At 41.2% G+C, this 22,753-nt stretch overlaps 1 protein-coding gene across 5 annotated transcripts in view; it reads left to right on the top strand.

The window, feature by feature from the left end:
• The first annotated feature begins 8,549 nt into the window (after positions 1–8,549).
• The window catches only part of Farsb (phenylalanyl-tRNA synthetase, beta subunit), a 70,940-nt gene continuing 56,736 nt past the window's right edge, over positions 8,550–22,753 (top strand). For 2 of the 5 annotated variants that reach the window (NM_001278075.1, NM_011811.4), the window contains exons 1-5: positions 8,550–8,662; positions 15,084–15,139; positions 17,336–17,490; positions 19,185–19,254; positions 21,142–21,257. In NM_001278075.1, coding sequence (NP_001265004.1) covers positions 8,605–8,662; positions 15,084–15,139; positions 17,336–17,490; positions 19,185–19,254; positions 21,142–21,257 — 455 coding nt within the window. In that variant the 5' untranslated portion in view covers positions 8,550–8,604. The remainder of the gene's footprint in view (positions 8,663–15,083; positions 15,140–17,335; positions 17,491–19,184; positions 19,255–21,141; positions 21,258–22,753) is intronic. The other 3 variants (NR_102757.1, XR_865550.2, NR_102758.1) reach the window with 3 other exon arrangements.

Raw genomic sequence — 22,753 nt, 5'->3', positions numbered from 1 at the left:
GCAGGGCTGTTGTTAAGGCATTCCTAAGAACATCTTGACTGTAAAGATGGAAAGGTATGCAAGGACAAGCAGGGCTGTCTTGTCTGAGTCAACACCATCTGGCCAGAACCTCCCCTCTGTCTATTACCCCTTGGCACCAGGTAAAGTCATACATCAACTGGTTGTTATGTAAACAAAGATAAGCCCCAAGCCCACCGGAACAAAGTCCTGATGCCCTTTTTGCTGACATGTAATCTTTCTGTTAATGTTTGAATGAGCCAATCCTGTACCTTTGTCGAAATTCCTCGCACCCCTAACCCTTTGCTTCTTAAAAAACCCCTAGCTTCCGAGCCTGGGGGTCGACTCCCCTGCCTCCTGTGTGAGGTACGTGTTGGCCCAGAGCTCTGCCAATAAAGCCTCGTGCGTCTTGCATCAAGAAGGATTCTTGTGTTCGTGGGTGCATCCTGTCCCTGGACTAGAGTGGGGGGTCCCCATATCTGGGGTCTCACTTCTGACAATAGATAAGTAGATCAAGTTCCAGCTGACTTAATGTAGAGAGGGTTTATAGCCTTGGACCACTCAGGACTGTTAGCTTCAGTGTAAATATCTAATATCCAAATAGTACTTTGCAGGTTTAGAATCGTTCCTACAAGCTTTATTCTGACTATCATCAGAGGAAGTGCTATGTCCTTTTTATGAAGGAGGAAATGGAAGCTGGCAGTGGACAAGATACACATGAAAACATATACAACATCAGTGTGCCATGTTAATCTTCTGCTCTAGTGTAAAATGTGTTGCGTTCTAGGGCCTACACAGAGAGAATTTCATACCTGGAGTATCACTTTCTCAGTTACTGCCTGAGCCACAAGCACTTCAGGAAGGTAAGGCAGTTCTCTCAGCAATGTTCTCTGTGCATACTGAAGCCCTCACAGGCAGAGTCAATCAGCCCTGACCCTATGGACAATGAGAGCCAGCTACAGAGGCACATGGTAGGCACAAGAGAGAAAGAAGAAACGAGCAATATTGTGTTTCTTTTTTTTTTTTAAGACGACCCTCCTCCTCCTCCTCCTCCTCCTCCTCCTCCTCTTCTTCTTCTTCTTCTTCTTCTTTTTTTTTTTTTGTTTTTTGGTTTTCTGAGACAGGGTTTCTCTGTGTAGCCCTGGCTGTCCTGGAACTCACTTTGTAGACCAGGCTGGCCTCGAACTCAGAAATCCACCTGCCTCTGCCTCCCGAGTGCTGGGATTAAAGGCGTGTGCCACCACGCTCGGCTTCTTTTTTTTTAATTAAAGATTTTTTATTTATATTTTTTCTTATTTAAATCATTTTATAATCAAACATATTCATAATATTGAATATTTTGAGAATAAAATATTACATAAAATTTGTTCAACTTTTATATTCATATCCTTTCATATACTAAAAATATCATTAATGAATATTTAGTACTATCCATAACTGAGGATCCTATATCTAATGTTGAATACTAAATTGTTTCAAAACATAAAAAAATATTCCTTGGGAGTTAAGCATAGGAAAAGAGCATAAAATACTAAAAATGAAGCATTAAGAAATATATTCAAAAGCCCTTATATGATACCACCTGACATAGTGAAAGAGTATTTAAAACGCATTATGTATATATCTGTGTACATTGTCTAACAATCAGTTTACTTAAAAAAGTTTATCAGTGTTTCTAGGAGAGAAATTATTTTATCAGTAAGTATATTTTAAAAATTTCAAAATAGCAAAAATTCTTAGAAGTTAAACATTAAGAAAATGCTAATTTCAAACACAGTGAGAAAAATTATCAATAATATTTCCATGATGTTTGTAGAACATGATTTTAATATTTTCAACTGTTGATATCCAACAAATAGAATAGTTATTTTAAGATATACTTCGTTGTTATGTCAACCTTTCCAATTCTGATTTTTTAATTTGGATACTGTCTCTGTGCACTCTGGTTAGTGTGGTTAAGTGTTTATCTATCTTGTTAATTTTTCCTCAAAGAACAATTCCTGGTTTTGTTGATTCTTTGTATAGTTTTTTTTTTTTGTTTATATTTGGTTTGATTATATTTTGGGTGTATTTGCTTCTTTTTTGTTCTAGAGCTTTCAGGTGTGCTGTCAAGCTGCTAGTGTATGCTCTCTTCTGTTTCTTTTTGGAGGCACTTAGAGCTATGAGTTTTCCTCCTACCACTGCTTTCATTGTGTCTCATGAGCTTTGGTATGATGTGTCTTCATTTTCATTAAATTCTAAAAAACCTTTAATTTATTTCTTCCTTGACCAAGTTATCATTGAGTAGAGCATTGTTCAATTTTCATGTTTATGTGTGCTTTCTGTGTTTTTATTGGTATTTAAGACCAGCCTTAGTCCATGGTGATCTGATATGGTGCATTGGATTATTTTAATTTTCTGGTATCTGTTGAGCCCTGTTTTATGACCAATTATATGGTCAGTCTTGGAGAAGGTACGGTGAGGTGCTGAGAAGAAGATATATTCTTTTGCTTTAGGATGAAATGTTCTATAAATGTCTGTTAGATCCATTTAGTTCATAACTTCGGTTAGTTTCACCATGTCTCTGTTTAGTTTCTGTTTCCATGATCTGTCCATTGCTGAGAGTGGGGTGTTGAAGTCTCCCACTATTATTGTGTGGGGTGCAATATGTGCTTTGAACTTTAGAAAAGTTTCCTTTATGAATGTGGGTGCCCTTGCATTTGGAGGATATATATTCAGAATTGAGAGTTCATCTTGGTACATTTTTTTCCTTTGACCAGTATGAAGTGTCCTTCCTTATCTTTTTTGATAACTTTTGGGTGAGAGTTGATTTTATTTGATATTAGAATGGCTACTCCAAATTGTTTCTTGGACTATTTGCATGGAAAATTGTTTTCAAACCTTTTACTGACAGGTAGTGCCTGCCTTTGTTACTGGGGTGCGTTTCCTGTGTGCAGCAAAATGCTGGGTCCTGTTTACATATCTGATCCATTAGTCTCTGTCTTTTTTGGGAACTGAGTCCATTGATGTTAAGATATATTAAGGAAAAGTGATTGTTACTTCCTGTTATTTTTGTCGTTAGAGGTGGAATTATGTTTGTGTGGCTATCTTCTTTTGGATTTGTTAAAAGATTACTTTCTTGCTTTTTCTAGGGTGTAGTTTCCCTCACTGTGTTGGTGTTTTCCATCTGCTTTCCTTTGTAGGGCTGGATTTATGGAAAGATATCATGTAAATTTGTTTTTGTCATGGAATATCTTGGTTTCTCCGTCTATAGCAATTGAGAGTTTTGCTGGGTACAGTAGCCTGGGTTGACATTTGTATTCTCTTAGGGTCTTTATGACATCTGCCCAGGATCTTCTAGCTTTCATAGTCTCTGGTGAGAAATCTTGTGTAATTCTGATAAGTCTGCCTTTATATGTTACTTGACTCTTTTCCCTTACTGCTTTTAATATTCTTTTTTTTGTTTAGTGCATTTGGTGGTTTGATTATTATTTGATGGGAAATTTCTTTTCTTGTCCAGCCTATTTGGAGTTCTCTAGGCTTCTTGTATGTTCATGGGCATCTCTTTCTTTGGGTTAGGGAAGTTTTCTTCTATAATTTTGTTGAAGATATATACTGGCCCTTTAAGTTGGAAATCTTTGCTCTCTTCTATACATACCTACTATCCTTAGGTTTGGTCTTATCATTGTGTCCTGGATTTCCTGTATGTTTTGTGTTAGGAGCTTTTTGCTGTTTATATATTTTTTTGACTGTTGTGAAAATGTTTTTTATGGTATCTTCTGCACCTGAGATTCTCTCTTCTATCTCTTGTATTCTGTTGGTGATGCTTGCATCTTTGACTCCTGATCTCTTTCGTAAGTTTTTTATCTCCAGAGTTGTCTCCTTTTGTGATTTCTTTATAGTTTCTACTTCCATTTTTAGATTCTGGATGGTTTTGTTCAATTCCTTCACCTGTTTGGTTGTGATTTCCTGTAATTCTTTAAGGGATTTTTGTATTTCCCCTTTAAGGGCTTCTAGCTGTTTACCTGTGTTCTGTATTTCTTTAAGGGAGTTATTTATGTCCTTCTTAATATCTTCTATCACCATCATGAGAAGTGATTTTAGAACTGAATCTTGCCTTTCTGGTGTGATGGTGTATTGGGAGAATTGGGATCTGATGATGCCAGGTAACCTTGGTTTCTGTCGCTTGTGTTCTTACGCTTGCCTCCCACCGTCTTATTATCTCTAGTGCTACCTGCCCTCGATATATCTGACTGGAGCCTGTCCTTCCTGTGATCCTGGTTGTGTCAGAACTCCTTGGAGTTCAGCTGCCTCTATGATCCTGTGATTCTGTGATCCTGAGATCCTGGGTGTGTCAGAGCTCCTGGGAGTCAAGCTGCTTCTGGGAGCCTGAGATACCGTGTGACCAAGCTCCTGGGGTCCAGTGGACCTGGGCATGTTAGAGTACCTGGGGGTGGAGTTTTTTCTGGGTGTTGTGGGACTGGTTGTGGAGCTCATGCCCAAGTTCTGCTCAGGGCACCAGCTCAGACTGGAAGGAACCCGTGCCACTGGTTGGGCCGAGTTCTTGGGTGCCTGGGTCTCACTGGTCCCAGTTACTTCCAGTGATGGGGCAGATGTTGTGTCCTCTTCACCTCTGATCCTATGATCCTGGTTATGTTAGAGCACTTGGAAGTGGGTCTTCCCAAGATTTTTTATTTATTTCATGTATGTGGGTACACTGTTGCTGTCTTCAGACACACCAGAAGAGGGAATAGGCTGCCCATTACAGATGGTTGTGAGCCACCATGTGGTTTCTGGAAATTGAATTCAGGACTTCTGGAAGAGCAGTCAGTGCTCTTAACCACTGAGCCATCTCTCCAGTTCAACCAATATTGTGTTTCAAAATGACACTTCTTTATAATAAAAGCAATGATTATTAATTATAGTTTTATAAACTATAAAATATATAATGAAGAAAATAGTTGAACCACCTAGAGATAGCTATAACACTTAGATGTATATTGTACATTGTTGTCTTTATTCATACCCTCCATTCATATTTACACAATTTAGACACTCAACTGAGCAAAATTAATCATTTTAAGCATATACAATAATTTCATTTTCATATTATTTGTTGAAAAGTCTTTTCCTGTTAAAATTTCCACAGCACACATAGGCTGTGGTGGCATACGTCGTTGATCCTTGTTCTTGGGAGGCAGAGGCAGAAGGATCTCTGAGAGCTCCTGTCCTGCCTGGTTTATATAATTCCAGTCACACAGAGTAACTCTCTCTTTCTCAAAAAAGATCTCACAACATTATATGCATACATAATGTGTGCGTTTCCCCTGCTGCTGTGATGAAATACTCTGAAAACGCTACGTAAGGGAAACATATTTTAGTTTACTGCTCAAGGTACAGTCCTCAAAGAGGGACGTCAAGGCAGCAAGAGCTTGAAGCAGCTTCTCATACCACATCCCTAATCAAGAACTAGACAGGGATGAATTCTAGAATCCCCTGCCGAGGCAAGAGTCCCAACCATAATTATGATGCGTCCTTTCACATCACGATCAATATAATCCTTCAAAGGCATGCTCAGGGGCCCATCTCCCAGGTGGTCGGAGATTCTGTCAAGTTGAAAATTAACACTAACTACCACCACAGTCAACATTCTTTTGATTTATATTTTACTTTGGGGTGTTGGACATGAATCCAAAGATGTGATGCATGCTGGATAAACACCCTACCAGGAAGCTGAATCCCTGGCCTGCTACATGGCTTTTAATGTTCCTACTGGGTTGTATCGAAACACTTTAACCAAGCCATGTTAGATGTTTCAGCTGTTTCATTTTTTTTTCTATATTACAAAGAATGATACCAGTTTTTTCTTTAGAATAATTCCAAGACTGAGGTTTCATGATGAAAGAGAAAACATGCTTATGAAAGTTATTATCATTGCCAACTTGTCTGGATTTAGAACACCTAGAAGCTGGGGAGGTACACAGCTGGCTGTGTTTGTAAAGGCTGAGTCCAGAGAGGTAACGATCTGTCTTGCATGTAGGTGGCACCATTCTATGGGCTAGAGGCCTGGATGGAATGAAAACATGAAGGGGGAATGCTAAGGGTGCACCCACATTTCCAGCCCTGCTGCCTGGCCCTCTGAGATGTGAACTGCCTCTCCTTGCCTTGCCCACCGTGACCAACTGAATGAACCTTTTGAAAGGATGCCAAAAATAATTTTTTTCCCCTTGAATTATTTCCGTCGGGTGTTTTTGGTCACAGCAATGGGAAAAGTAACTGGAGAAGTAGGGTCACTGCTGTAACTAAACTTGACAATGTGGTTCTTTGGCCTTTGGAACTGGTTTCCAGGAGGGGTTTGGAAAATGACACCATAATTATTAAAAGAGCTTGGTGCTGGCATTGAAACAGACACTCTGGCAGTGGATCCAAATATATGTGGAAATTTAATATGTGATATTACAAACTGGATGGGGAAAAAAGCTTTTTAATAAATGGTATTGGCATTGCTGTTTGAAAATAAAATAAAACTGGCTTGTTCATTAGCTCCAAAAACCAAAACAAATCTCAAAAAAGATCTGAGATTTAAATGGAAAAGAATTCTACTGATGTACTCAAAAAGGAAAACATGGTTTTTAAAAAATGTGTGGAGGAAGATTTTTAAAAAATACAACCTAAACCCCAGAATCAATAGAAAAAATAATTTAAATTGGGCTGGAACTTTGTAAATCTCCATGGGGAAATAATCCTTAAAAGTAAAATATTAAGAACTATTTCTGGTTTACTCTCCAAATAGCATTATTTACTTTGTTTCCCACATCCATCTATAATTTCTTAAAACACGCCTATAGTGACATATCAGGGGAAACAAAGCGGCATTTTAAATCCTCTTATGAAGTATGAGAGTTAATGTTATGGTCAAATGCCTGAGTTAATAGATCCCTTAATAAGTAGCCAAATACTGTTAGTTGTATGTTTCTGAGAGATGAGCATTTGAGTTGGTGAACTCAGTAAGTGCCCACTTACTGGAATTTAGGGTCAGAAAGCTACACGTGGGACTTGCCATAAGTGGAAATTAGTGCAGTGGAAAACTTATTAAGAGTTATGATGGCCTAAGTCTAGCCTCAGTTCTGCTTCCTCAAGTGAAGGGTTCTCACTTCCTCAGTGTTGGTCCTTGCTTTATTTTCTCTTGAGGAAGCAATGTTTCTGCTATGCCTTACAGGTTAGGTGAGTCCCACAGTCCATGGCTGTTTTATCTTCCTGCTTTGATGTATTTGTTTTTTCATGGCTGCTGAAAGGAAGTACTACAAACTTTTGATTTCAAACAGAAACTTGAGTCTGGTGAGGTAACTTATATTCTTGTCTTTCAGGACACCTTAAAACTCTGAAAATTTCTGGCCATCCAGAGCTACAGGATGAGTTCCAGGACTGCTTCAGCTATAGAGTTGAGCCTTTATCTCAAATCATAAAGAATAATGAATGAGATGAAACAGAACTTTGTTATATTCAAGTTCTGGAGGCAAGAAACCCAAAAGCAATTTCACTGGCCCAAATCCAAGTGTTTTGGGGGCTGCTGAATAGGCTAGGAGAGATTTCCCTCCTTATCTCTTCCAGTTTCGAAGACTACTGACTTTATTTTTTTTAGTGACCTTACTGGAATCACTGCCTTCCGCTTATTGAGTCTACAGTCAATTGCATTTAGGGCCCATCCTAATAACCTAGGCTAAGTTCCATCTCAAAACCCTTAGCTTATTCCACATAGGCTCTGATACCACATAAAGTAGCATTTGCAGGCTACACGGGATTAAGTCCTGACATCTCAGTGGCCCATGATTTGACGTACTGTCCCTCAGAGTTATTCTAAGGAGCAAATCTGCTCGTGCACTTTTTAGGCTGAGTACAGCATCTGACAGAAAAGTCCTGCGGTCTCTAACAACGCCTACCCACAGGGCTGCTGCTGCGTTCGAACAAGGCTCGGGTATAAAATCTGTAGTTTCAAGAGGGTTAAAGGATTAAGTAAAAGCCCGGCAGTGGTGGCGCATGCCTTTAATCCCAGCACTAGGGAGGTACGGATCTCAAAAGTTCTCGGAGTTCAAAGCCAGCCTAGTCTATAGTGCGAGTTCCAGGACAGTCAAGGCGACAGAGAAACCTGTCTCAAAAAAGTAAAAAAATGTGGCCTGTTAACAGACCTTGCCATTAGTATTTGCATATTCTTCTTTGCAGGAAGTCTTGCATCCGTTTACCTTGCTTTTCAAATACCTCTGGGCGGACTTCTCTACCTGGAAGTCCTTCCCACCAATCTAGCGCTCCGCCTACCCAACTTGGCATCTTCCCTAGGGCTTTGGGAAGCATCCAGGCCTCTGAGGTCTGTTCTCACTCTTGCCTGTCAAAATAGAGATAATTCCACCCGATTACACCTATTTTCCAAACTTTTTGGTTATCGTCACAACAGAACTATGTTAAATAATCCAGAGAGAGGTGTTTTCCTATATTCGGCTGGAAAACGGATGTGCAAATGGTTGAATTTAGACAGGCATCACGTGAGACAGCCCAAGAGCGGAGCGTCGGGTCCTTCACTCTAGGGTCGCTGAGGCCCCGCATGTGGCGCAGGCGCAGTGTCCACGACTCGCCATGCCGACTGTCAGCGTAAAGCGAGACCTGCTCTTCCAAGCCCTGGGCCGGACCTACAGTGAGTGCCCGCCCCGTGGCTTGGGCTCGGTGCCTGGGGAAGTCTGCTCGCCCTGCAGAAGAACGTGCTGGCGGCGTTCATGCCGCTACGTGGGGTTTGGCCCGGCACGGCCAGAGTCCTCAGGGGCGCGCTGCTGGGCGAGGAGACTCGGCTGCGCTGAAGTAGCTTCTCGGAACCAGCTCCGCGGTGGCTCCGTTGCATCATCAGCGCGTGTCGGGCTCTCCGTGTCATTCATTTAGAGACCGAGCTCCAACTCCGTGCCCAGCACGGACTTTGGTGTCGGGACACAGACGAGGAAACGTACCCTGGGTTCCATCACAACTGTAGGCTGTGGAACCAGATTGACAGCGAAGGGGAGACGTTTAAGAAAGATGCGGGTCTCACTATGTAGCCCAGGCTGTTTTCGAACTGTCGGTCTTCTTGCCTCAGTTTCTGAGTGCTGGGATAACAAGCGTGTGCCACCAAGCCCGGCATTGGCTTTATTTTAGTGTTGACCAGGCTCCAGAAGTGTGTCAGGCAGTGTTTGGGAGTAGAGCTGTGCACATGACACATACATGAGAAAAATAACAAACCATGATGTTAGTAAAACGGTTTATTGGACATGCTAAATGTTTCTGGGAAAGGAAACCAGGTTTTGTGCAGGGGTAGCATTTGATAGTTAACATTGATTTGACCCCTAAATGGAATCACTTCTATGGGCTTAGCATTCATGACACACTTCCCTCTTTCTCAGTTCTAAAACTAAACCATTGTGGGGGGGGGGGGAAGGGAGGTAAATATTAGTCAAATTATCATTTCCAACACAGATGTAGTAAGTTGAAATGGTATCAGCCTCACCCTGTAGTTATCAGCTTCTATAAAGGTCAGAGCGAGTGTTTTATGAGAGCCTCCTTGTTTTTGAGTATTAGAGGCCAAAATTAGAGGACAAAATGGAGCAGGTTCATAACACCACAGTACTGATGTCGTACAAGTAAACTTTTAAGATTTTTTTTTCCTAAGGATGGACTTTAGATATTACTCACCCCCTGTGTTTGTCGGATTTTGTCGTTGTTCTTTTGGAGACAGAACCTTATTCTGAAGTCCAGGCTGACTCTAAACTTGTGGCAATCCTCCTGACTCAGTCTCCCAAGTGATACAATTATAGTTGTGACCAAGGCCTTAGAAACAGGAAATCGCTTTGCTTTTGGAATGTGGTTTTAATTTCCTAACCAGTTTCCCTTATATAGTAAGCTTATTAATATACCTCACTTGCCCTGTTACTCTAAATCATATTCTCTCTCCTGGTGGTCACTGTCTCTGAAGTTCATATGATGGTGTGTGGCAAGATGAACAACTTGGAATCAGTTCCTAGTCAGACCCTTATCTATGGAAAAGTACCAGATTGTCCAAATTTTAAAAGACAATGAGGCTTATGACCTGCTCGCAATCATCAGATAATGTTTTAATACATTCCCTGGCTGTTTCCTTTTCCTTCCACTTTAAAATGGTGAGTGATCCAACAAGCTTGGTTTCCCCACACCGACTGTGAACTGTAGGCTCTTTTGAAATTCTTTCATACCTATTGATGGTATTTAAGGTATACACCAGATGGGTTAGTACTAATCTTCATTGTTTCTCTTGCCTTCTTTCTTGAAATCTTTTTAAATGTCAGCTCAGTGGTGGTTGGAGTTGGAAAAGGCTATTCACCAGAACAGGTAGTTTCCAAATGAAGTGTGGGTGTCATTTGTTTTTTGTTTTTTTTTTTGTTTTTTTCCATTTTTGTTTGCCTCTTTCTCTTTTTTTGTGCTCTTACATGTCACCTTATTGAGCCCTCTAGGGCTGCTGCCCATCTGAACCCCACTGTCATTTCCAGCTGCCGTCACCTTCCATTTCTCTTGGCAGTTTTTGTTGCCCAGGGCATTTCCTTTCCCCTGTTGCCCTTGGCGCAGCTCTGTCTTCCTAATCCTCCTTGCGATTGCCTTTCTGTTCAGTTGTGTTCTTGTTACTTACTTTTTGTTTGTTCTTTGATATTCATTTTCTTGTGAACTGGTTTCTGATTGCTCTTCAGCCTGGGCCCTGTTCTAGCTTGGTACAGTAAGTACTGTCAGAGCCACCTGTGTGCCACACAGGTTTTTAGGTTTACCATTTTATTGTAGGGACTTATTCATGGTTTTACTTTTGCTTCTTTCTTTCATTTAAGTTTTAAAAATATAGCTTAAAGGAATAAGGAATAAGATTCAATATATTCTAGTAATGCATACAATTTGATTTATTGCCATTTGGCTGACAAGATTTTTGCATATTACAAAGTGAGTGTTTGCTACTTAGTTTCTGATGGTTAAGATTTGATATTTGGTGGTCCTGTATTTTACTCCAAGTTGCAGATCTGAAGTGGGGTCAAGAGCTCATTGGGGCTGGAGAATCTGCTTCTAAGTTGTTTCTTAAGTCATCACCATCTTTATTATTATTTAGACTTAAACCAATTTATATGTATTAGTGTTTTGCTTTGCATCAGATGCGTGTCTGGTGCCTGTGGAGGCCAGAAGAGGGCATCAGATGGCCTGGAACTTGAGTTACAGATGACTGTAAGCCACCACGTGGGTTCTGGGAATCAAACCTGGGTACTCTGCAGTAGTAACAAGTGTTCTCAATTGCTGAGCCATCTCTCCTCTGCTAAGTTTCCTTAAGCGGTTTCATTAAGCGGTTTTGTTTACCCACTGATGTTTTCCAGTTCCTTCTACCTTGGCTTTTGTTAATTTGTCCCAGAAGGAGAACTCTTGAGAGAGCAGGTAAACGGGAGCGCTTAAGTACTATCCTCTGTGTTTGATAATTGCTCAGACATGCTATTCCATCCTTTTCCATATTCTGTTGGTGACAGAGACCAATCCTGAGCTTGCATAAGGGAACTAGATAGACAGGTATCATTGGAATCAGTCTCTCCACACAGTCACCAAATGGTTCTTGTTCATCCACATGCAAAATATACTTGTCCTAGAAGTGTCATCTTAGAGCACCATCCACAGTGAGACATCTGAACCTGGTTCTGACGTGGATGAGCGTCTTAGGATGTTTAGCATCTTGTGATAGATGAGTGCTGTCCGAGTGCGGAGAGGCTCAAGCACTAGGATGGGTGTCTCCCATACATCTAAGATGCCATAGAGAGACATAGCCGGCCTAACTACTGGAGGAGCCATTGGTCCACTACAGTTCTGAAACTGAATGGCAACTGCAGGATGGTCTTGATTAGGTCTCAGGCCTGGGATAATTCTCCATGGCTCCGTGCCTGCCCTCTAGGCTCTGATTCCACCGTCTGAGTGGCCCCAGAAAGCATGTGCTTCACAGCTGATTACCTTCCTTATTCTACTTCCTGTCAATAGAGTTTTAGGGGCTCAAAGACTTCCTTTTGTCTTTCTTCCGCCCCTTTCAGTTCAAGTTGGCTATGTCTGCCGAAGTGTTTTTTTCTAAAAACTTTCTGGGTCTTTGGTGAATTTTTTGGTGGATTCCTTTATATTAGTTAAAAACCACAGACTCCAAAAACCTCTGAAATTAGCTGTTTCAGTACTTTAAGTTTTTTCATACAGTACTCTTAATTAAACTTTATTGTTTGATTAATTGGATTTGTGAGGCACACCCTTACTTTCTTTGTTACACCTTTTGTTTGAACGAATTGTGCCTTTGATCTGCCTGAAGGTTTTTCAGTCAGACATTGATTCTATCTCAGGCCTAGGATTTGGGCTCTGTCCAGAACTTACTTAATTTCAGCATTGCTTTACATTTAGAAGGCCAAAAAAAAATTTTTTTTTTAAATCACCAACATTCTGTCTCATTTTTGTTTAATAGCTCTTTCTACATTTATCTCTTCTTAAGTAAGTGGTAAAAACAAAGCAGAACAAACAAGCTGCTCTTTGAGCACAGAAGTCTTAGCAGCATCATTTTCAGCAGTTGGAGTACCAGCAGCAGTGGTGCTGATCAAGTCTCTCCCTTACGGGACAAGGATGCCCTTGTACTTTCCTGCAGCGTTACCTGCCTTCCCTCCTGGCCTTTGCTTGAATCCTGATTCAAGACCATGGAGCTTCAGCCAGTAATGTTTTTGCAGCCCGTGGGTTTTCTTTTGCAATCCTCAAAGCCTGCTTTGTGATTCAAAAGCTATTTCCAGAGTTCTGGTGCCACTTCCTTTACAGAGGCTAAGATTTGTATTAGTCTGTTGCTACATAACAGAATATCCTGTTTCTTAGGAGGAGAAAACAATATGCCTTTGTTACTTCACACAATGTCAGAGTGACAGGGATCAGAGGGGGTTGGCTGGGTGGTTCTGGCTCTAGCTTCTTGCTAGGTGGCAAGCAAGCTGCCATCTAGAACTGCACTCACCTCACGGATTAGCTGAGCTTCCTAACTCACTCATGTGATTGCACCATATATAAGCTCACACAAAGGGGGGCCAGGAGGCAGGATCATTTCAGACCATATTGGAGGCTAGGTATCTCAGTTACTGCATGCTTTTTTTCACTTAAGTGAGCTGGGAGCCACGCTGTACTTGCTCCCTCACCATTTCTCCTGTAACTAGCCCACCTTTGAGCCATACACATTCTGCTTCTAACACTTCTCATGTTCCTTCTTCCCCATATTCTGTTGGTTTACGAGAACAGCTCTGTGTTTCACCTGTGCTGTTTTAGGATGCTCCCCTTCTTGGTTATCCTCCATCCTTCCCCAGTCTTAAAAGTTCAGATGTAAGGAACCAAGCTTGATTCCTATAGCTATGAGAGAAACACGTGGGAGTCGGAGGCAGGAGGATCTGGAGTTTGCCAGCCTTGGTATAGATAACTTGCAGGCTGTCCTGGGCTACCTATGAGGCCTTGTTTCAGAAGAATAACAAAACAAAACAAAATGAAGATACAGAGCTAAGGAGTTTGGGGAAGCACATCTACTCAGGGTTTGCCTAGCTAGAGAGTCCCTGAGTACAGCTCTCATTGCCTGCGAGTAGGACAGAGGGCACATCCCTTGGCATGTCATGAGCTACCCTTTTTCTACTTCTTAGATCCTATTTCTTCCTGACACAAACATTATTCTTCATCCATACTGAACTACTTAGGAGTTCCCAGCTATGCCAAGCACTTGATTCACTGCTTCCAATCTTTGAGTAATGAAGACATCCTTTGTGTAGCTCTAAGTGACCCTAAGCGGAGCGTTGTGCCACCCCTGAACCTTGTACTGGATTTATTTACTTACGCTTATGGTTTCTTTGCTTGAGAAGGAAGTAGTTCAGGCAGGAATGGTAATTTATTTATCTTCATAGCCCTGGTATCTAGTACTGTTTCTTGGCACATAATGGTAGTAAATATTTGTTAAATTGAATTGAAGTTTGATATCTAGGCCAGACAAGTCTTTTGTCGTTGTTTTATTTTGATGTTGGGAATTGAACCTAGGGCCAGTGGGTGACATACTAAACATGCTTTCTACTGAGGCCAACTCCTCACCCTGGATCAGGAACCCTAAGACATCTGGTTCTTCTCTAGAATATAATGGTAATTGTTGTGTTTGTTCAGTGTTTGATAAATGAAGACCTTGAAAAAATGCTCTTAGGTAACAAAGCAAAGTGAAATAAGGAAGAACTATTGGTTTTGTAGACCTGCTGGGTTTCAGAGTATTAGGCTAGGTCTATTTCCATTTATACCTTTTACATACTAAAAGTGGTGACAAAAGGTTGTTTCCATATGAGGGTGTTGGTGAAGTTTACATAAGGTGCTGAGCCCTCAGAGTGAGGGACATCAAACCCTGATTAGTGTGGTTCCCAAAAATACCTGAGAGGATTTTAATTAAATACCAAGACTTAGTGGCATTCCTTTGTGTAGGACCTGTGCTTCTGAGCTTGCTTTCTCATTTGATCTCCACGGAATGATTCTTTTTCTGCAGAGTCTGTACAGATATCTCAGCACTGCCAACCAAAGTGTATAGCTGATATTAGTACTGAGTGGTAGGCCCTTTAATTGTTTTTCTAGATGTTTGGCATTAGGCAGATCTTTTCATGTTATTGTTTTGATGCTAGAGAGTGGGCTCTGAGCCTCTGACAGACTAAGTCTCACCCTTGTCCTTTGAACTTAGGACATCTGTCTAGCTTTTCACTCATGTATGGTGGCTTTGGTGGTTTGTGTTCAGCGGTTGATAATGTAAAAACCCTGGAGATGCTGCGTCAGGTAACAAAGCAAAGCAGATAAGAGAACTTTGTCAGTCTATAGACCCACCATATTTCACGTTGTAAAGCCACGTTTCTTAGCTTAAAACCAAACAAAACCACTGGCAACCCTTTTTGCGTTCATAGTGCTATGTGATGCATGCTCAGATGCTCAGGGCTAAGGAACTAAACAGTAGACGAGATTCATAGATTCATATGCAGCTTTCATTTGTGCTAAATACATTAACATTAGCATTCTTTTTTTTCTCCTAGCTGATGAAGAGTTTGACGAACTGTGTTTTGAATTTGGTCTGGAACTTGATGAAATTGTATGTATTAGACTTTTTTAAAAAGCTATTCTATCTGCGAGCTCATATTTAAAGTGTTTTCTTATTACTGTTGGATAAGGCCTGAGGTATTCTTATTTGATGAATTTGTGTTGCAAGTTTTACCCCTTAAAAAGACTTTTCTTAAAGCAGTTTTTCATTTTTGAGTTTATACTTTAGTTATATCATTCTCCTCTTCCCTTTTCTCTTTCCAAACCCTTTCATGTATCCACCCTTTCTGTCTTTTATACAAGGCTTCTTTTTTCTTTAACTGTTGTTACACACACACACACACACACACACACACACACACACACACGTTTCTAAATACATATAAGTATAACCTGTTTACTCTATATGTTACTTGTGTGTAAATGCTTTCAGGGCTGACCATTTGGTATTGGATAACCAATTGGTTTGTATGTCTGAGCCCATTCTTTTTTTCCCCTAAGAATTTGCTGTTTTATCTTTATTAACTTATAGTGAGTCTTTGGTAATTAATTCAGGGATTCCTGTATTATGTTCTGGGGAGCGTTACTTGTGTCCTTGATCTCTGGATTTGTCTTGCCTGGCCTCATTTTGGAGAAACAAATGATTTGTTTTATATGATCACAAGGCCTTCTGGCTCTGAAATTCATGTGGCCTTTGCTTCCTGTTGGACTTAGTCAGGTAGCAGTACAGTCTCAGCCTTCGAGTATAGGCTTCATGAGCTGAGTCTGAAGTTGACACTGATGGCCGCATAAGTATCAGGTCACTTTCTATTCATATGCCTTCATTTCTCTCAATTCTTTATTTAGAACTCTTCTGATACCTGCCATCTAACTAGCTATCTTCTCTGAAAAACATCACTCTTATTAATGCTTCAATCAAACATTATTTCAGTTTTAGTTATTTTTGTTTGGTCTCTCTCCATCCTTGTCTTTCCTTTCCCCTCCTCTCTGTTTCCTTCCCTTTCTAATTTTAATCATCTTCTCTGATTTTAAGGTTATTAACCAGGCTAGATGCGTTTTAAGGGCCTGGAACAGCCTTGAACAGTCCCAACACTGTGTGGACCCATGGCTTGCTCCTCTCTTTTCTCTCCTTTCCCTACTTCCCCCATCTCCGTTTTTGAGCAGCATATGAAGAAATGGGTTTCAGTGTGACATTTCATGCATATGTATGTGTACATTGCTGTCCTCTGGCCCCCTCTGCTTATCTTGCTGACCGTTTCCTTCCCCCAGACAGCAGCTTGTAATCCTTATGTGGACAGGAAGGTTGGTCATGGAGGGCAGAAAGCATGGTATGCTGTTACAGAGCTCCCTCTGTTACTTCAGCAGGTCATTGATGGGTTGCCACTGAGTAGCGTTTCTACATAAAGGGTAACAGTAACGCTTGACATTTAACTTTTAGCACTGCTGAACCTTTGGCTAAGGTCAGGTGTGGAATATAATAACTTTTAGTCCTTGTGACTGAAAATTTCTTAAGTGTATTTATAGTACCCTGCTGTTTTAAATAACAAACATAAAAAAATAGGAGTAGAATTTTAACTTTTTGGCCATGATTATCTTTTTTGAAAAATGTGTTATTCTCTGCTGTAATGTATTACCTTAGGCGTAGCAGAGGTTTCTAAGCTCTGCTGCTGCATTAGGGCCGCTGGTGTGGTGGCTCCTTCAGTTTGCTGTCTCCCTACGGCTTCCCACCGATCTGCTGTCCCTCACTTTCAGCCCAGCTCTCCTCTCAGGGCGTTCAGATTTGCCAGTGCTGTCCCTCTTGTCCTCGTGTTCCACGGGACTCCTTGCCAGGGCTGCTGAATTCAGTGTTTTCTTTCATGTGACAACTCACTGTTCACTTCCGACACTTTCCTTCTCTGTGTTCGTGATGATGTCTTCCGTTTGCTTCGGTGGCAAAACTTTTCGTGTAAGGTGGCAGATAAGTATTGCCTCTGTCATTACTCAGTTGTCTCAGTGTATGGCAGTAGAATTACGTGTGTAACCTGTGTTTATCTGTGTTCCAGTAAAGTATTGTTTGCAAAAACAAGTGGGCGCGTGGTTTTCCGGCGGACACCGTTTGCTGATGGTGCTTTAGGTGGAGAGAGTGCTCTGCCGTGAAATCAGTAGTTTTCTGTCTGCTATCATTATAAGACGTGTAGCTTTCTCGTGTTGTTATTATTGCAGAACAGAAGTATATTCTGTAGCTTATTAAACTCTCTGGCTTGTTTAGACTTCTGAAAAGCAAATCATAAGCAAGGAACAAGGTCATGGGAAGGCACAGGGGGCCTCAGATGTTGTGCTTTACAAGATTGACGTCCCTGCCAACAGATACGACCTCCTGTGTCTGGAAGGACTGGCTCGGGGCCTCCAGGTCTTCAAAGAAAGGTAAGGAATTGCACACACTGCTGAGTTGTCTCGCCACTTTTCCCTCTGCTGCTGTCAGCAGACGAGTTCAGATTTCTAGGAGAAACCTCATATGGGTAAAACAGCTTCAGGCCCTCAGAGTGGTGATTGGGAGATAAGAGTCGTGGGGAGTATAGCCATTTCAAAGTTTGGGGGAACGTTTTAAAACTGAATACATGATCTTAGGGTTACTATAAAAATCCTTCATCGGGGTTCTGTGGTTTCCCTCAGTAATCCCGGGAGGTGGATAGTTCATTAGATTTGTTAAAGCATCGAGGGAAAAATAGAGGTGACAATGGACTATATTTGTCTTTACATTAATAATCGTAAGGTGTAGAACACCCTTGTGGAAATTTTGAATACCTATGGTGGGTGTGTGGTCTCGGCATACTCGTCACCTTCTCTAGTTTTAGTCTCTTGATGTGTAATGAAGATCTTTAAGGCTCTTCAGACTCAGCGGGCAGCAAATGTAGAAAGCAATGAATGTAACATGAAGACAAAAAATACAGTTATCAGAATTCATTATTTTTGTTTTTATTTACTTACACGTTATCTGGTCAGTTGCAAAAGAGTATATTCGTTTGCTTGCTAGGCTCGGTTCTGAAACTATGACATCTTTGAGTGAATGTAGATATTTGAAATGATGGTTGGGTTTGAGTTTGGGGTTTGTTCAGTTGCTTTCATACTTGAAAATTAAATCAACTGGATTTTAAGGCCACCAGTCAGGATTTTTACTTTTGCTTATTTTTTTTTTTTCAATTAATGGATATAGGTGTTTGTGTTTGGAAAAATGGGGGCCATTTTATGTATCCCTGGCTGGCTTAGAATTTAGTATGTATACCAAGTTGGCCTTGGACTTCAGGTAGTCCTTTTTTCCCTGCCTTCCAGGTGCTGGGATTATAGGCATGTGTACAGCCATTCCTTTCTAGGATCTGTATTTTCAGTAAATACCTTGTGAGTGTTTATGTCTAGACAGAATTAGGAAGTAATTTCCACCTTTGCAATTACAAGTATGGCCCATAAGCCAGTGGCATCTGCATTACAAGAGAGCTCAGCCTCTGGGGTCCATCTGAGCTTTAGCAGCACTGTCAGTTGCTGCAGAGATGACAGTGTGGGCTGACAGTCGTGCCAGTTGGAGAAGTACTGACTTAAACCAGCAATAGCTGTCTTCAGGTGATGAGAGTTGCCCAGAAATGCCTTCAAACTGCGCTTGTTACCATGCTCTCCCCATACCTTCTCTGCTGCAGGAACTTCACATAGAACCAGAGAAGCTCTATTTTCAATTTCAATAAACTTTATTTATTCTTAGAAGCTTAGAATCTTGTGTTGTAATGAAATTTAAACACTGTCAAGTCCAGTGCCTTGACCAGTTGCTTTGTTAATGGCTTTGTGGTCTTGCTGGGACTCCAGTGAAAAGCTATTTACCATGGGTTATTCTGTGCATTTTTAGGTAATTTTAAATGTTAGGAAGCTTGCAGGTTTTTGTTTTTATTTCTAAGGTTCAAGGGAAGCTGACTTACTGTAAGTTAAGCTATTTCCTTAATTCTATTATTACATATATATACACTTTATAACTATAAATATAAAGTGCATATATACATATAATCAATAGAATTAAGATGTAATTATCAAATAGTCTTACTGTTTCGAATAACTTTGCTTCAATATTATTTTAGGATCAAAGCTCCGGTATATAAGCGAGTGATGCCCAAGGGAGACATCCAAAAGCTGGTTATCACAGAAGAGGTAATGAGTAGGCTCTGACTCTTCCCGTAGCACTCCCCCCACCGATGCATGTGTGAGTAAGGTGGGAAGGAGGGTGTGATAAAACTAACCCTCTGTCAGATGGCATTTCCTGGAGTCATGTGTTCAGATTGAGTGGCTTTCAGTTTCTCACCCTTAAAAATTGTCAGTCGATGGGTCTGGAGAAATGACTCAGCAGTTAAGAGCACTGACTGCTCTTTCAGAGGACCTGGGTTCCATTCCCAGCCCTGACATGGCAGCTCACAACCATCTGTAATTCCATTTGTAGGGGGTCTCATGTTCTCTTCTGGCCTCTGTGTGCACCAAGCATACATACATGCGACGCATAGGCATATATTCGAGGCAAAACACCTGTACATATAAAATAACTTAATAGTTTTTAAAAGATTGTCAGTTTATTACTAAGAAATGAAAGGAAATGAAGTCCCTCCTTTCAGTAGGTAATTTTGAAAAGTATCAGTTGCTTTTAAAAGCACATTTGCACCAGGCATGGTGGTACAAGCCTGTCATTCCAGAACTGTTGCAGGGCACAGAGGTTCTCGTACTTACAGAGAAGCACTAAGAGATCCAGGTGTGTTAATCACACAGGGGTGTCTCCTCAGTGGAGGGATAAAGATTAAATACCTGCATCCCATCCAGAAAGCTGAGAGTGAATTTTGTGACGACCTGGTGGTGACCTTTTTACTATCTGTGGAGACAGACCTCACCCACGTTTGCCGACCTAACCCAAGCTCCCTAGAAAGACTCTCCCAGACTCTTCCCTCCCCAGACCATTGCTCATCCTGAGGGGGGATGGCACATGTACTTTATGGCTTGCCGACCTCTGTACTGTTGGTCAGAGACCACACTAGATTCTAGGCCTTTTAGCTATAGACCTTGCCCTCATGGTCACATTTACTTCGTCAAGTTTTATTGTGCACCTGGAATTGGACTGATATTACTTGGAAACCTTTTCGCAAATTGTACTGTGTTTTAAATATGCTTGCAATGAATTGCGTGGCTTTAGACACCCTGAAGTCTGACCCAGACTGACAAGTCAGTCTGCACTGTTTCCTTCTTACCTCTTTACAGGGTTTGCTTCTCTGTCTGACATCTGTAGAGAATCCCTCACAGAATGTGGGAGGTGGAGGCAGGAAGATCAGTTCTTCAAGACCAGTATCATCCATACACTAAGTTTGAGACTAGCCTGTGGTACATGAGAAAGAGATCCTGTTTTAAATGTCCAAACCAAAACGAAGAAAAAGCTTGAGACCTGACACACAGCTCAGTGATAGAGCACTAGTCTGAGGGAGGCACCATATTCATTGTCTACTTCCAAACATTTTGATTAAATAAGTAAGATAGATACATTGGAGATTTAGTTGTCTAAATTGTGGTACGTTAATGTAGAGGGATTATTTTGGTAAAAAGTAAGGCATGTGAGCAAATTATTTAAAGATTAATTTTTCGGGGCTGGAGAGATGGCTCAGTGGTTAAGAGCACTGACTGCTCTTCTGAAGGTCCTGAGTTCAAATCCAGCAACCACATGGTAGCTCACAACCACTCCTAATGAGACCTGACGCCCTCTTCAGATGTGTCTGAAGACAGCTACAGTGTACTTATTTATAATAATAAATATTTTAAAAAGATTAATTTTTCCTTAATTATTTAACATATTTTCAGAAATCTTTACTGAAATATGAAGTACATTTGTGTAGTACCTGCATCTCCTGCTTGGTGTTTAACTCCTTCTTGGTTGATGTTAATATTATGCCTGTTTGAATCAAAATTTGTGACCTTGTCAGGAGTACAACCATTTTTCTGTGGTAAAATGTTGTGACAAAGGGAAAGCCATAAACCTAACTGTCTCGATGGTGTTGTGACCTGCAGACAGCCAAAGTGCGCCCTTTTGCTGTAGCAGCAGTTCTCCGGAATATCAAGTTCACTAAAGACCGATATGACAGCTTCATTGAACTTCAGGAGAAACTACACCAGAATATCTGCAGGTTCGTCAGGCTTCATCCCAGGCCTCCTTGTCTTTCCCTCCTCCTGCTTCCTTCTCATCCCTTCCATTTTACATCGCCTTGTCTCACATACCTCCCTGTCCTGGTGCTGAAAAAAGGACACGGTGCCCAAGACAGCTTACAGAAGGAAACGCTTCGTTGGGGGCGGGGTGGGCCTTGCTTCCAGTTTTAGAGGCTGAGTCTGTGATCATGATGGGAGCATGGTAGCAGGAAGACAGGCAGCCACAGGCTGAGAGCTTTACGTCCGGATTTGCAGGCAGCAATAGAGATGATGGGGCACTGATGGGGCATGAGTTTCTGAAAGCTCAGTGCCCGCCCCCCAGGGATACACTTCCTCCAACAAGGTCATACCTTGTAATCCTTCCCAGAAAGTTCCACTGCTTGGGGACCAGGGATTCAAGCATGAATGGGGCCATTCATGTGTCTGAAGGGGGCCATCTATGGGGCCATCTATGGGGGCCATTCTCGCTTAAACCACCACACTACCTTCTTCTGCAGAATATTTTTCAGAACATTTCTAAGCTATTTAATGAGAGGTTCACTTTGCTGTACTGGACAGATATTTGTTACTGTTTAAATCTGGTATGTGTGGGGCTGGAGAGATGGTGCAGTGGTTAGAGGATTTGCTGTTCTTGCACCCATGTGGTGCAGTGTGCAGTCATGGTGCAGCTCTCAGTCAGCCACAGCCGCCTGGCTCCTTGGGCACTTGCACGTGGCTGTGTATGTCTACACATAAAGGTATACAGGCAAAGCATGAATAAAAACAAACATCTCAAGAGTGGTGTGTGTGTGGTGTATAGAGGACTTTTATTCCTAGAAGGTTTCTTTTTTTTTCTTTTTAAAGATTTATTTATTTATTATTTATTTAATGTAAGTACACCGTAGCTGTCTTCAGACACACCAGAAGAGCTCATCAGATCTCATTACAGGTGGTTGTGAGCCACCATGTGGTTGCTGGGATTTGAACTTCGGACCTTCGGAAGAGCAGTCGGGTGATCTTACCCACTGAGCCATCTCGACAGCCCCCCTAGAAGGTTTCTTGATTATTATCTTTCTGTTCAAATCATTTTAAAAATATTTATTAAGTATGATTTGTTTATGAACTGGTAAGAGTCAAATCAATGTTCTTGTGTGTGTGCTAAATACTCTACTGTTGAGTGATATGCCCTCAACCTTGCTCAGATAGTTATTAATGGATTACCAAGTACAAACCATGGCAATTTGAAGGATAGTCTGCCACTTAAAAAATGGAAAAGTTTCTTTACTTGATCCACATTTTGAATAAGTAAAATTAAATGTTGATTCATAAAACTTGAGCAGGGACAGACATACACCTAGCATGTAGTGTGGGCCTAGGTTTGATCACAACACTGGAACTAAGTAGATAGATAGATAGATAGATAGATAGATAGATAGATAGATAGATAGATAGATAGATAGATGCAACCTGAACTTAAGTAATTGAACTTACTCGTCCT

The sequence above is a fragment of the Mus musculus genome, chromosome 1, assembly GCF_000001635.26.
Source record: "Mus musculus strain C57BL/6J chromosome 1, GRCm38.p6 C57BL/6J".
Classification (NCBI taxonomy): Eukaryota; Metazoa; Chordata; class Mammalia; order Rodentia; family Muridae; genus Mus; species Mus musculus.
Note: the sequence above shows the minus strand (reverse complement) of the source record. Positions and strands in the feature narration are given on the sequence as shown.